General features: G+C 42.7%; 1 protein-coding gene across 6 annotated transcripts in view; it reads left to right on the top strand.

Annotated features, from left to right (window-relative positions):
• Positions 1–1450: 1450 nt before the first annotated feature.
• PPP1R12B (protein phosphatase 1 regulatory subunit 12B) overlaps positions 1451–16084 on the top strand; it is a 109909-nt gene continuing 95275 nt past the window's right edge. For 3 of the 6 annotated variants that reach the window (XM_081866996.1, XM_081866995.1, XM_081866994.1), the window contains exon 1: positions 1454–1878. In XM_081866996.1, the coding sequence (XP_081723122.1) occupies positions 1603–1878 (276 nt within the window). In that variant the 5' untranslated portion in view covers positions 1454–1602. Of the gene's footprint in view, positions 1879–16084 lie in introns of all 6 variants that reach the window. The other 3 variants (XM_081866993.1, XM_081866992.1, XM_081866997.1) reach the window with 2 other exon arrangements.

The following is a 16084-nucleotide window of genomic DNA, read 5'->3' as shown; positions in this document are numbered from 1 at the left end:
GACGTGGAATCTCATTCTAGGTGATAATACAACACCCTCCTATTCAAGCCCCCAGTTCCACTCTGTCAGCTCCTGGCTGGTGTAGCTGAGGGCTTCAAAGACTGGGCCCCTTGGGAATATGCAGGACTTTGGATCCCTGTTCCACCCCCAAATGCCCCATTAGAGGGCTTTATGCTTGCTATCCCAGGTGATAGGGCACAGCTGGAACTTCCACCATAGTGGATCCCCCCCCCCCATCCATTTGAAATGTCCCTCCTTCCTGTCATCAAAATTAGGATGTGAGTGTGTGTTGGGATCACATTCCTTGTACAGTTAGTATCAGAGGCTGCTCTGCTATAAGCACATATTATGCGCCTTTTAAAATGGCTGCCATGTTGTGAATGGGCTATTTATAGGCCATTCTATTCTAGGGCTCCCCCACCAAACGAATGGTGACAGGTAATTAAAATAATGCCCAATGATAGCTATAATGTGTGATACTCATTTGGCCAATTATTAAATTCTCAAACAAATGCCAGGAATGCTAAGAGCTAAACCACCCACAAGATGGAGCTAATGAGGCAAAATAAGTATCAAAGCAACACCTTAAGCTGCTTTACAAATCCCAATACCCTCCAAGACCATGTTGCAGAAACATGCATTATCTCATGGGCTTAGCCAAGGGGGGCGGGCGGGGGGCAGTTTCCCCCTCTAGAGCAAGTAAAGCAATATAAATACTTAACTAACTGACCAATTACGTCGGTCCCCCCCCCCCCAAAAAAAGTCCTGGCCGCCCTAACAAAAATCCTGGCTACGCCCATGCATTATCCTACACTTAACCCCACAGAAGAAAGATCTCTTTACTCCACTGAATCATTTCTATTATTCCTGTTTATGATTTATACAAGATAATCAGTTTTATCTGCTTTGCATTCTGTGTTTACAAAAGCAATTTACTCTTTCTTCGTTTTGCTGAAGCTAAGAAAAAGTGACATACTCAGCGCTATGCCAGGGAAGAAGGAGCTTTTAACGCAAATCTTCCAGCCCCCAGTCTAATTCCATTCCTCACCTCCTTAGGTAGCCATTCCTTATCCTGGTGTATAAATGCAACGAGCAGAGGAAAATGTTGCCTAAATATGCTCATGTGGCAGCACTATTGCTGCTACAGGTAGTAAGAATAATAACAATTCAGCATTTCCCCTTTGTTCAAGGCACTCAATATCTCGGGGATAATGCCACAATAACCACCCACCCACCCACCTTTCATTCCTTCTCTCACTTTCTATCTCCCTCTTTTCCTACTCTCCCGGACAAAAAAAAAAGTAACCTGGCAGACCTGGCGACGCAGAGGATCCTGGGAGGTGTAGTCCCCCCAAGGATCCCCACCGGGGCAGCCCCTCTCAGAACTACCTTTCCCATGATGCTCGGAGGCTCCGTCTGCGCCCGCGCCGCACTCAACTCCGGCGCTGCGGGCGAGAGGGGAGGGACGGGCAGGGGGAAGTTGTAAAGATGGCGGCAGAGCCCGTTCGCTCTTCCCCGGGCTGAGGCGTTCGGCGAGGGTCCCTGGTGCAGCGAGAGCGGCGAGGCGGCGTCGGCGGCCCAGCAGCAAGCGGCGCTCCCGCCATGTCTGAGCCGGGGCACTTGGGGGTGAAGCGGGCCGAGTCGGCGCGTCTGCGGCGGGCGGAGCAGCTGAAGCGCTGGAAGGGCTCCTTGACCGAGCTGGAGCCGGCGGCTCCCGTCCGGAGCCGGCGCCGCGGCGGGCCCCGCGTCCGCTTCGAGGACGGCGCCGTCTTCCTGGCTGCCTGCTCCAGCGGCGACACCGAGGAGGTGAAGCGCTTGCTGGCCCGCGGAGCCCGCCTCAACACGGCCAACGTGGACGGGCTGACGGCGCTGCACCAGGTATCCCGGGGAGGCGAACCTCGACCTGTCAGCCCCTCGGCAGGAATTGGGGGGCGGGGGGGGCGAGAGGGAGGGGTGGGCGCACAGGCCGCCCCTTCCACCCCCCCTCCTGCCCCCCCCCGCATCTTACGGATGACAGCATTGCCTCATTTCCCATTGCTTTTAGGGTAATGACCTATAGATAGGATGAATGGGGGAGAGAAGAAGGCTTGAAGGGCAGGTCAGCAGAGCCTGCCCGCTGCCTTCTAGAGAACTGGGATCAAAGTTTTCTCCATCATTCTTTCCCCTTTTCCCCCTTCCACCACCACCTCTCCAGTTTTTATTTTCCTGCCTCTTCACCTAGGATTGACCCTTTCACAGGTGGAGTAACGCTATTATTCCTTGTGGGAATAGTCAGCGGTGCACACAGGGTTGTGCCAAGGATCCATGGCATGACTCATACCCTGCAGGATCTGCCTCTCTCCCTTTCCCCCCTCCAATTTTTTGGAAGGACTGCACTATCTTTACTGGAAGTATTCTTCGGTGAGAGCTGGCTTCACTTTACGGACACATCCGCGGCCCTCACTGGGCACTGTAGGATGGAGAACAAGTAGTGCCTTGTTTTGCTTGTGGATGGCAAAGCGCATGGTGATGGCATTACAGCAGATGCTGGGCATCAGTGGAACTTGAAATCAGCTAGTTTCTCCTCTGTTCTCCTTGAGTGCAGCCTTTAAAGTCCTTGTGCCACTGAACATAGCTAACCTTTCTGTGGCTGTGCCAGTTGAATCACACTTCTCTCAGCCGTATCTCTTGTAACTTACTGCTTTCTGTCAGCACCATGCTCTTCTCATTTATTCGTTCTGGCAGGGGTTTTCTATCTGGATAGCAATATCCACCCAAATTGTGTTTTCTTTCTCCAGTTGCAGCACAAATGCAATGTTCTGCCATTTACTGTGAACACACTTACATTCTCTTACCAGAAATCCTCTGGGGGAAGATAAGACCATACAAATAAATTCAGTTAGTCTTGTCTCCTCTTTCATCCAAAAAGAGAGAGGATTGAATATATGGGCAAAACAGACTTGGCTGGAAGTCCCCCCCCCCCGCCCGCCCCTAATGAAAAGATCAGGGCAAGGTCAAACTAGTTTGGTAAGTGTGGACTAAAGTTTCATGTTTACAGTTTAAATTGTGAATTGCCTGAGGAATTCGTGTAATACTAAGCTACCTTTTTCGGTCTTGACCTACAGGAGAGATCATAACTTGATAGAATATGCATCAGTAAAACATTATCTGTCACAGCTATTTATAAGAGGGACTTCCCTTCCTTACATTCTGCCCTTTCACTTACACGACTCTCTAGAGTTCTAAACCAGGGCACTAGATTGGAAGATACCATTACAAACTAAGAAGCTCCTGGAAAAGTTATATTTGGCCTGGCCATGGTTTCAGCTTAATGTGCTTCTAAAGCATTGAAAGCTACTGAAATTATTATTGTTCTTTGTTAATTTATGAAGCATTGTCAGTAACCTCAAGACTATGATTTGGCTACTGCTTTCCATATAAGAGTTGCTGTGATACTTTTGACTTTCAAAACCTTTTCTCTTGGCAACCTTTACAGAGACCACAAGGTGCCAGGGTCTGAGATAAGCAACATAAAATTCTATTAATAGAATCCCTAATGTACTGCAAGTACCAAAAGTATCCTGGGAGGATACTCTTAAAATGACAAAAGCATCTTCATAGTACAGTAGATAAAACATTAAAGACATTTAGAAATATCTAAATAACACATGCATGATTCACTTGTCATGCAAACTGAATTTATATGTAATCATATTTAAGTGTTTGATACTGTGAGTGACTAGAACATGTTGCCTTGATATTCTTCTGCTATTTACCCTGAAATGATAGGTAAAAGTTTCATTCAGTGCCCAAAGAAGACTGGTGTGAACTTTTTAATCCATCCTGATAAGTACAGAAGAGCATAAACAAAGTTTCAGTAATGTGAAAAAGCATAAATTATGCATAATAAGCACATTTGTACTTATTTTGGCATAATTTCGGGCACGAGAATGGTCAAGGAATCATGCAGGGAATGCATCCCTGATTCTTTTTCTTCTTCTTTGGCGATCACTCATAGCTGAGTAAGATTGTCTTCCATAAACACGGTTTTAACCATGAGTCCGTAAGTGACTGTGGAGGCCAATTCTGGATCCATAAGTCTTTCCACAGTGGTGACATTGGTTTCCGGGCAGGAGTTAATCACAGTGTGGATTTGCCAAGCATGCCTTCCTCTTAGCACGTTTCTCCCTTGTGTTCTGAGTTCGAGTACCTTCAAAGTCCATGACATCTTTGGTAAAGGCTGTTCTCCAACTGGAGCACTTGCAGGCCAGTGTTTCCCAGTTGTCAGGGTTTCCTTGATTGGTGGAAATATGACTACTTATTCACCTTTGAGTTTCATTGCCCAAGAAGCATATATTTACATACTTACATAAAAGTTTTAAAAATGAAGAGCTGCTGATTTCTGATGTGGCACTAAATGTTCTGTTTGCCAGTAACTGCAGAATTCAATGGATCCTTAATGTACTAATCTGAAGAGTAGTACAGCTTGCCATATAGTCAAATCCTTTTAAGGCCTTACATGTGATGTTCTCTTGGTATACCATATTTGGTAGCAGCTTGATAATTCTTAGACTAAAAGTATTGTGATCTCCAAATGTATTTAAAACATAATTGAGAAAAATGGATCTATGCCTGCTCTTGGGGAAAAGTGGCTGATTTTGCTGCTGGTCGCATCAGGTTTGAAAGGATATGACATGTGAACAAGATCTGTGTTTTGTTGCACATAGCCAACTGTTATGTTTTGCCAAGCAAACATTTCCTTAATATTAGAAAGCTCTAGAAATGACTTTCAGCCTTACATGTGGGCTGAAAAGAAAGTGTTGTACCCAGTTGGGGGAAGTGACTGATATAATGGTGACATCCCTCTTCTTGGCTTGGATTTTTGTGTGATCCCACAGAGGTAGGCGTAAATCCCGTGCAATCTTGAGTAAACTGGAAATCATTCCATTCTATTTCAGGGAAGCGATCCCTGGGCTATGTATTGCCTTCTGCTCAGCTATTGGCATGGAATATACTCTGTTCTGTGGACTTAGCAGTTGTGCTGAATTGCTTTATGGTTGAGATCCCTCAGAAGGTCAGAATCATATGGGAACATCATCTGGAAAATATTCCCACCCCCAAATATTGTTCTGATCATTGTTCTCCTCACTGTGACTCTGCTAGTCTCAGCAACAGGCTGAGCACAAGGACTTCATGCCATGGGCTCTGCTGCTAGCTGCTCTCCATTACTGGCTTTAATACTTGGCAAGCCCACACCTCACATTCTGTGACATTGAAGCTGGGATTAGAGCTCACCATGTCCTCACTGTTTGGTGTGAATTCTTTGCTGCCATATCTAGTGTATTTTCTTCTCCCCCCCCCCCCCCACCTCTGTCAGAAATTGTGTGTGATGAGCGTTCCAAGTGATTTCTGTAGTCACATGGAAGCACTTTATAAAAACAAGCAGAGAATATCTTTTTAAAAAAGCTATCAGAATCTAATCGATTCTAGTTATTTTACAGGTGCAATTCAAAGTTCTGGTTTTGACCACTAAAGCCCTTTAGGGCTTTGTGGCTGGGATACTTGAAGGACGTTTTCTTGCCCATATACTAACATTTTCAGCAGAGTCTGTTTTTTAGGATGTCCCCTCCATTTTATGTGTGGTAGATGGCCTCATGGAGGTTGACCTACTCAGTGGCAGTGACCTGAGTTTGGAAAGCTCTTTTCATGGAGGCTTGCTTGGAATCTGCCTTGATGCCATTTCAGTACCAGACAAGACCCTTGCCCAGGGGTAGGCAACCTAAGGCCTGTGGGCCGGATGCGGCCCAATCACCTTCTCAATCCGGCCCACGGACGGTCCAAGAATCAGCGTGTTTTTACATGAGTAGAATGTGTCCTTTTATTTAAAATGCATCTCTGGGTTATTTGTGGGGCCTGCCTGGTGTTTTTACATGAGTAGAATGTTTGCTTTTATTTAAAATGCATCTCTAGGTTATTTGTGGGGGGGTAGGAATTCATTCATGCCCCCCCCAAATAGTCCAGCCCACCACATCGTCTAAGGGATGGTGGACTGGCCCATGGCTGAAAAAGGTTGCTGACCCCTGCTCTGGCCCCTCTCCAGCTTTTAAATCCTGTGTACATTACTTTTATGGTGTGGATTTAAAGAGATCATTATTTTGTACTCTGTGGAATTCTACATAGGGGGTGCCCATTTCAATTTAGTAAGAAATTCTCAGTTTTTCTTGCATCTTCATTTTCTGTTATATAACTGGAATCAGCTGCTGTTGAAGACAAGCTTGTGTCTATTTCCGAATCTCAGTTATTAGATTTATCAATCTTCCATTATTATCTCCTGGTTGATTTATGTTTACTAGTTGAGTTAGGAATTTTTAAACGTTTTGAAGTTTGCCTGCATTGGATTGGATCTTGGTGTTTTAGAGGTCATTCCTTGATCTCAAATTGAGGTGTACTGCCCAGTTGTAATATTTAATTTCAAACATTCACTTTGGCTGCAATACTAGACCCAATTACTGGATAATAAATCCCGTTATGACCTTAATGGGATTAACTTCTGAATCAACATGCCTAGGATTGTGCTGTTAATAGCTGTAGGGCGACAACTTCTAGATTTGTAAGATAGAAATTGGGCTCTTTTGCACCACAGTTTGCCCTATATTTTCTGCTCTTGTGAATTCTTTTACCTGCACGTAGGTCACCCTGCCTTGCCCCTCTACCTTATTTGTAAGTGGCAGCTGTACCAGGGTTGGGACACTGGCTCTGTGGCACTGCCTCAATGTACTAGCCACCCCTTCATGTTGCTGACACAAGGAAGTAGATAGGAGCTGTATTTTTGGAATTCTGAAGAAAGGAGGGTGTTCCTTTCTGTCAGTAAACATACCAGAAAGCAGGCTTCATTGGCTGGCATGCAGTGTCTTTCCACCACTTTTGAAGGGAGAAAATAACAGGAGACAGTACCATGGCTGCCTCATATCAACCAATAGCAGCTATCTTTTTACAGCAGTAGTTTCCCAGCAGTAGTTCCTCAATTGCTCTGGTACCCACTATCAAAAGATATGGGAATCTGTGGCTAGTGATTGGTGCCACACCAACTGCTGATGGAAACAATCCCCTTTTCTTCCTTAGTATTCTAAAGATATTTTGTAGATATTTTTTAGAAGGTTGATATGGACTCAGCTATTGTTTAAATGAAAATGTTTGTTACTTACATGGATGTCATAGTTCTGTTTAGTGGTACAATGTGACATCTTGGGCATGGTAACTTTTTCCACTTGTAAAGGATTTAAGATTCAGAAAACTTAAATTAAAAAACAATCAACGTTTACAAATTTGCTTCCTAAGGACAGTAAATAAAAATATGCAGTGGTCCAATTACAGTTAACCTCCACGTTTTACCAGGATTTGTCATCAAAATTAGTGAAATCTTTGACTGAAGAATGATCACCTGCTGTTAATCTTCTGTGTGTCAGTGGCCTTTCAGGTCCTCACTGAACTTGGCTCTTGGATATTCTGAAGTACTGAATTGATCTGACACAGCAACTGCTCACCATCCATTTCCGGACTATATGAAAAACAGGCTTCTATTTTTAACTTGTTCACTTTAGGCTTCTAAGCTACTGTTGTTTCTTTGCAGTGTCTTGACTTTAATTTGATCTACAAAGGTCTCACGAGTATCTTACCAGCCCTGTTTGCATGCAACAGTGAGCCATGTTTAGAAACAAACCATGTCTTACCACAAACAAGTAGCATGATTAAGCATTGTGTGTTTCTACACTCACCTCACTCTTCCTTTTGCCTAGTCAAGAAACAAAACCCTGAAGCAGCTGGCTCAGCATTGTGTTACTTTATGTGTTTTGTTTGGAGAGAAACCATGAGCACTGATTTGCACAAAAAGCCAAGCCAGCCACTCCAGTGTTTGTATTACTAGCTAAGCAAAAGGAGCAGTGAAGCTGTGCAATTGAGTAGCATATGCTGCCATATTGAATCTTCAATTTGAATGAGTTTAGGATTGGAGTACAAGTTCTTTGAAGCAGCAGATGCTCTAGTTTCTTAGAAGAAAGAGTCTGCTCAGAATCTTGCTTGTGCCACCGTATGCCAGGGATAGGGCATCTCTAACCCCCCAGATGTTTGGCTCCCAACTCCCATTCATTGTAGCCAGCATGGCCAGTGGGCTGGGATTATGGGAGTGGCAGTACAACAACACTTGAAGGGCACCAGATTAGAGAAGGCTACTGTAATGTCAGCATAACACTTTCTTTTTTTGTGTGATGTGGCATTGATGTGTGTCTTGGGGTTTTCCCTCCAAACCTTTTGTGCTGGGAGGAAAAAAAATCAATCTGAATGGCTGCTGTCTGCTCTTAATTGTGTTATTGAGCAGAAGACAGAAATGTGAAAGCCCTGGGGATGAGGTTTGCTTCCTCTCCCTTTTGAGGTCTGCAAAAGAAAAAAATGGAAATTAGGTGTATGAGAGAAAAATAACTGCTCTCATGAAGTATTTTCTATTTCAGAATATAAAACACTTCTCAATGTTTCACACTCCTGCAAATATTTGACACAATTTAATAACTTAACAAATGACTTCATTACTATGACATTTTACTGAATTACTAAAAAGAAAAAGAAAAAGCATACTTAGGATTGTGTGTTGGCACTGTACTTTCCAATGCTGCAGAATACAGAACACCTTCAGGTATTTGGTTCAGGATTGCAGTCTGGGTGTCTGCCAAAGATGTTGCTGATGCTGGCAAAGCCATTATACAGCATAGTCTTTGCTTTCTACTTACTTTGGATTCCTGTTCTACATTAAGGAAAAACGCTAAGGACACTTGTGTGAGGTCAACATGCCCTCTTGATCCCTGCCCATCATGGTCAGTGAAATAGAGTAAGAGGGGATTGATTGATTGATTGATTGATTGAGTGCAGGGGGTGGTTAACTACATGAGGAAGTTATGCCAACCACCTTGAAAGTAGTGGTAGTGTCACCTCTTCTGAAGGTCAAGTAGTGGTAGTGTCACCTTCCTAGACCAAGAAAAATACCACCTAGTCTTTAATATTCTCTTTCTGGGTAATGTGATTGAGAGGGTGGTGGACAGTCTTTTTGCAGGTATGCCTGGAGGAAGCAGATTGTCTAGACACATTTCAACACTTCATTCTGTCTTCAGGCCTAGAAACAGCCTTGGTCATCCTGATTAATTAATTGGGCGAGAGGGTGAATGTAGCCATGTTGGTTCTCCTTGGATCGCCTAGCAGATTTCAACACTATTGACCACAGTGTCCTTGTGGAAGAACTTTGAGGACTGGAAACACTGTACTACAGCAGTTTCTCTGCTGCCTCTAGGCACAGCAAGTAGCATCAGTGACTGTTGCTGTGTTGCTCAGGGGCTATCTACTGTGCTATTTAGCATCTATATGAAACGTGAGCCATCATCTTGGAATTTGGAGCATGGTACCATCGTTAGGTACCTGTCCATAGCTTACCCAGTTAGGTTGTCTTGTCAATCTTGTTCTGTAAATAGGGAGAGCAGGAGGGATTATACACAATGAGCTTCCTGTCATTCCTTATTTATTACATTGATTCAATTCAGATGTCATGTTCTTAGTCATATGAGCCGGGGTGGGGGACCTTTGTGGCCTGGTAGGCTGGAACTTTTTCTCCCATGCCTACGGGCCAACATTGACAAGTGGGTGGAATCGCCCACCTACCAATTATCTGCTATCATAATGATGTCAGGTGATGGACAGGTGGTTGGTCCTCTCCCATTTGTCACAGTGGGAGTGTTGCTGCCCATCCAGGATTGAACTTGACACACGTCAGCTTAAGTGAAACTTTGGGCTCACATGCTTTACCATTCTCTCTCCTGCAAGTATGGAACAGTACTTTTGCAACATTTACTTCTGCTTTCTGAGAATCCTGTCTTGTTATGTATGAACCAGAGGTTGTGATTTAAAACACTGATCAGTTTCAAAACAAGCCATGTTTAAGTTATGTGAGACAGAGCTGGCTTGTTTAGTTAGAGTTTATTTTAAACCACAATGACTGGATTGTAATAAGTCAAGATTGTCTGAAAGCAAAGCTAAACACTGCACAGATCCTTCTCCCAGGTGCATGGGAGAGGGGAGAGGTCAAGGCTACATGAAGCCTTGCTTGGGCTCCTACCAGTTTGTGAACATAGTATGAATCATGGTTTTGTGTGAATATGAAAACCAGTTCACTGCCTTTGTGCTAACTTATATTTCTTTTGGCATTGTGCATAATTTGATTCTTGTTAAAATATAAGCATTAGCCTATTGTTGGTTGCGAAGGGTAGCTTCCACACATGAGAGGTGATAGGTGCAGTGAGTTGGAGTGAGTCAGCAGAGAGTGACAAAATAACCTATGTGGACTGCACTGTCACTCTTACTTGAATGTCAGTTCTAAAGTTCACTAATGACACAGCTTTAAAATTGTTTCATTGCTCTTTTAAGGAGTTATACAAGAGTAGAAATTCAGTTTAAGAATGTTCAGGTCAAGCAGCACTTAATGTAATATGGAAGACATTAAGTACCCCATTAGAAATTGCCCAGTGGCCCACTACTGGCCTACTGTCTACCTGCTCCTTCAAATAGAAGAAAAATAACTGCATATATTTGCTTATAGGGTTGACAAAAAATGTCTAGCTCTTAGCTGCTATCTCTGGACTTATTACATATATTTATATTTTATATGAATACTCTCAGGGCACCTTATACAATAAAGCCAATAAAAATATTAAGGCAACAATAAAAAGCTTAACAGGCAAACAGAACAATGCCTGGTATATGCTTCTGGAGTGGGTTAGGCGGCTGGAAGACTACTGGTAGTGGTATTTCCTCCGGCAGTATTCTTATTCTTATTACTGTTATCTATTTTTGCCATAGGCAACTCAAAAGGACTTTTAAAAAGCACCGCTGAAATGAAATGGATGAGTGAAAGTTGGGTTGGCCGAAGATCCACTGGATCCTAAGTGACATTCCAGCAGAGAAGTCAAATGCAGGCCTTTCTTCTTCCCCCACTTTCTCCCTGGGTTGCAGGGTTGCAGAGGTGTCAGTGGCTCTGCACCCTAGTCAGAAGTTAGGATTGTTCCTAACATAGTAAAGAAAGTTAGTGGCAGTAAAAATCAGTACAATTTAAATATATTTATTCATGGGCTATTCCCTCACTTTCTGTTAGCTTTACAGCTTTGCTTCCCAGCCACATGTGATCACCATGCGCATGTACTCCATTCCCCAAGTTTCCCTTGCAGCTTGTTTTTGCTGCCGCCACCACCAAATCTTCAACTGAACACCTGTTGTTGAGCCTAGAAATAAAATGTTTCGGGTTCTGCAGTGTTCTTCTCATTCTATTGCAACTATCGCAGCATTCTGCTAATAACTCTAAGGCTCACTGTCAGTTGGGAAGAATGTTATGTTGTGGCATTGGCATGGCTCAGCGGCAGAGCTAGAAGATTAAAGGATACAGAAGTGGCAAATAGAAATGATTTCACAGTACACGTTTGGGAAAATATTTAATGAGGAGCTCACTGCAGAAATAAAGCAGTCATTTAAGCTGCTTATAAGATATTAGATGGTCAAGATTATATTTTTCCATCCTCTCAATCAATATAAAATGTTCCTTGAGGGCCTTATCAAACACTGTAGCTCCACTGGTGCAAGAGACTTATTTAGAGCATGTATACCCTGCTCTTATGCCAAAAGCCTTCCCAGAGTGGCTTACATACAGTCAGTTAAAACAAGACTTCCATGCATGCAACAGAACTTCCTCTTCCTTTATCCTTCAGCCTCCTGTGTGCTTGTAAAATTAGCTTTGGGGAGTTAGTGGACACTGTAGAGCACATTTTGGGGGCAGGCGGTGGAGAGGTTTGGATACAACCCTTCGTGTTGGCATGTGGAAGTGCTGTTAAATTGGCACCTGCTAAATGGACTCTCTAAAATATTTCTGCCATCTCTAAGACTAATATAAGTTTTGCCTAATTTATCTTGTCAGGTACTTTGTGTTTGAAAATGATACCATTTTTCTTACTTATGGAACTGTGCACCCTCATGGGCTTCTGAATATGTTTGTTTGCTTTCAGTTATACATGAAGTTCATAGACATTTCTGTCATAGGATTTTTGAGTAAGTTACAGGAAGATGTCATTCAGTTTTGCATGCATCAATATATACCAGAAGCATAAAGCCAATGGATGGACTGAAAATACGTAGTTCCAGTTACAGATAGGTAGCCGTGTTGGTCTGCCATAGTCAAAACAAAACAAATTCCTTCCAGTAGCACCTTAAAGACCAACTAAGTCAGTTCTTGGTATGAGCTTTCGTGTGCATGCACGAAAGCTCTGTGTATCTGAAATTCTGTGTATCTGAAGAAGTGTGCATGCACACGAAAGCTCATACCAAGAACTGACTTAGTTGGTCTTTAAGGTGCTACTGGAAGGAATTTGTTTTGTTTTGAAAATACGTAGTCATTGAGATTAGGTGGCCTGGCTTCCAATGATAGGGCACTCTCTAGATCACATGGAGTGCTCAGAATGCAACAGAAAAGTGTTACATCACCTAAGGGCTAATGAGCACACAGCTCATCACTTGGCAAAAAAAAAGTTACTTTTTTTAAAATGGAGGTGGGTGTCCAGGAAAAAAGATGGTGGCAATCCTGCCCGCCATTGCACCCAATGTCTTTTGACTACACAGGATTTTGTTTTCGGGTGCGATCTCTGAAACATAACTCCTGTGTAAGTTGAGGGCTTACTGTACAGTGGTACCTTGGGTTACATATGCTTCAGGTTACATACGCTTCAGGTTACAGACTCCGCTAACCCAGAAATATTACCTTGGGTTAAGAACCTTGCTTCAGAATGAGAACAGAAATCGTGCAGTAGCGGCGCAGCGGCAGCAGGAGGCCCCATTAGCCAAAGTGGTGCTTCAGGTTAAGATCAGTTTCAGGTTAAGAACAGACCTCCAGAACGAATTAAGATCTTAACCCGAGGTATCACTGTATTGCAGTCTGGGACACAGTTTGGAGGAGGCAACAACCTGACCACCCCCCCCCATCTCAGGTGCTGAGCTCATTGAGGCATGCTACACCCTATTGGTGTCTCCATTGCTTTTGCTCATAAGTTTAATGAAACAAGCTCCAAAATAGCTGGCATTAAAATAGCTATATTTCAGAAAACAAAATTGTACCACATATTTTTATCTTACTAAAATAAGTTTGGAGAGGGTCCAAGCCTTCGACCAGATTTCAAGTTTCTGAGAAAATCCTAGGTTTCATTTTATATGTGCTGTATGATTTGGGTGAAGTTTGAACATGCAAATGCAAACATATAGAAAGAATTTCCCACAATAGTCCTCCCTGTACTCATACAGCTGAAAATAATTGTAAGCGCAAGGTAAATGTTTTGTTGGGCACAGTGCCATTAAATTCTTGACTGATTTTATTTTAACAATAGCATTTTAATCCAGTGTTACAAGGTTTGCGATATATCCATAAGCCATCTGTATGTCAATGAGGTATGTGATTACCATTTTAAGGGGAGAGTGAACTTCAATTTGAGTGGTGTAATAAATGACCTGCCATTGGCAGAGGGAGGTAATATGAAGGATGACTAGTAGGAAGCATTTTGAAAGAATGGGTGTGAGATGGCTAAGACTATTGTGTCAATAGTGATATAACCATTGACTGTGTACTGACGTTCAGCAGGGGTGCCTGGGAAATGTTTGAGGCAAGTTCTGACTATCTCCTGAAAAAACATTGAGAGCTGCCTAGACTGAAAAAATATTTGACAACTGTATTCCTTTCTGTTGTTGTTCGAAGATTTACCTGACTACTTTCTGGCAGTGCTACTTCTGATGAATGTTCTGAGTGGTGAGCTCTGTGGGGCATGAAGGCAAGGGCATACCTTCCAATGCTGACAATTGCTAGTGGTGACAGTTGCAAGGCTATTTTGGGAGTTTTATTCCTTCGTTCTTTGAACTCATGTGTCTGCTCCCAGACACTGTTAACCCTGACACTGTTCAGCTGTCGGGAGGCTTGCTTTATGTGAAAGATGCTTGCCCATTCACCATTCAAATTAAAATAAAGATGTTGCTTCTTTGAGTGAAACAGAAATAATCACAAGCCCCATTCTATCACACTTTCAGTGGCTTTATTATGGTGTGTGTGTGTGTGTGTGTGTAGGCGAGAGAGAGAGAGAGAGAGAGAATTAAATCCAGATGAGTGGGTCCAGTTGTATGGATGTTTGGAGATATAGACATTTTTGCAGATATAGACATTTAGAGAGTCAAAGCATTACACTTGGACCATGGGGTCTGAATCTGCATCTAGGCCATGAAGTTCACGGGGTGACCCTGGGTCAGTGTCAAACCCTACCCTAATTCAAGGAATTGAGATGTATGGATAAAATGGGGTAACTCCTCCCATTTTATCCTGAGAGAGTGTGGGATATGAATGTAAAGAAGAAATAGAACCCAATGACACTGCTTCCCAAACCACTTGGATTGTATTTATTGCATAGATTAAGTTATATAGTCTTTAGGTTGGATGTCTTTAGGTTGGACACCAGGGCTGGCCCAGCCATGAGGCAAGGTGAGTCGACCACCTCAGGCAGCAGGATCCACAGGGGCAGGTGGAAGTGACTTTCCTGCCCCTAAAAAACCCTCCCTGAGGTTTGGATGATCCTGCTGAATGGGGTTGTCTGTTGTGTGGGTGTGTGCTGAAGATGAAGTAGAACTCCAAAACTGGGCCAAGGAATCTTCAGTGAGCAGCTGCTTATCTGGATCCAATTCTTATAATTAAAATGTACAAGGTTTGATAATCAAATGAAACATTTATTAAACAATTTTAGTGTAGTTGTTTGTCAGCAATAGTGTGGTAGCCATTTGTGGTCGCTGTGGTCAGGATGCAAAAGGTAGAAGGAATAGAGTTGTCTCCATAATTTTGACCTGATGCTAAAGAGACAGCCCATTGTTGTTGTTCTCTACATATTAATATTTAAACTGAAATGCCTTTTCTCTCCAACAGTGCAAGCTGATGCGTTGGAGACTTCAAATAATTGCCAACTATGTGGCCAGTTCTCTTTTTGTTCACACATCTTCACTGAAGCATGGTGATGAAGGGCAAATGTAGCAAGTTCTAATTCAGAGGGCTTTTAAGCATCTTACCCACAGAGGCTATGAAGTGCTAATTTAGTGATCCATAAAGAATTAACCAAAGTAGTTTCCAAACATCTGTGTTGTAGCTAAGTGGTATGAGTAGTTGATTTTTCCATTTCTTCTGAATACCTTTGCATCTCACTATTTTAAATGTGGAAAAACAGTAGCCAATGTTTTCTAAAATTAATAACACTTTTATGCCCAAGATTCCAGGGAAGTTTAGTGTCCTCTCTTCATGTATAGTGTACATCAATCCCTGAAGTGCTCAAACATGACCATTAACAATAAATACCTCTAAAGCATAGGACTACAGTTTTGTTTAATGTTTTGAATCTACTATATCCACAAATCAAGTTATTGTATTGTATATTCATTACAGGAACAGGTGGGGACTTAATTTTGTTTGTCTTCACTCCAGTTTCCATTCCTTAGTAATCAAGTGGGATATTGACTACTTATGACCAAGGCAGTAAGCGATCCAAAGGAATCTAGGCTTTTATTTTCTTGGATCTCATAAGCTTTCTTAGAACCCACTTAATCCAGTAATTTGTGGGGAGGGGGGACATTTGCAGTTCCTTTGGCTGATGACCAATGTGAGCGGCTATAGTTAGCCACAGATGTTTTGTAGTGTGGACGGAAGACACTGGATTGGATAAAAAGAATTGGGTAGAATTACTTCACTAATTAGCAGTGTTCTACAGATTCGTGTGTATTACTAGCAACAAAATCTCTGCAGAATTGTGACATGGTGTATGATCCAATTTGCAGCACATATGTGATGCATTGAGACATGGGAATTTGTTTATTTAATTCAAGATATTTGTTACTCACCCATCATTGTACACATATAATCCCATTGCTAGAAGCAGTTGTGGTGGGGAGATGAAGGGGGCAAAAGTTTTTAGATATGTTCCTGTTGCAAAGCAAGTCCTAGCAGCTAGAGTGAATG

This window comes from Podarcis erhardii (genome assembly GCF_964252035.2).
Source record: "Podarcis erhardii genome assembly, chromosome: 6".
NCBI classification, from domain to species: Eukaryota; Metazoa; Chordata; class Lepidosauria; order Squamata; family Lacertidae; genus Podarcis; species Podarcis erhardii.
Note: the sequence above shows the minus strand (reverse complement) of the source record. Positions and strands in the feature narration are given on the sequence as shown.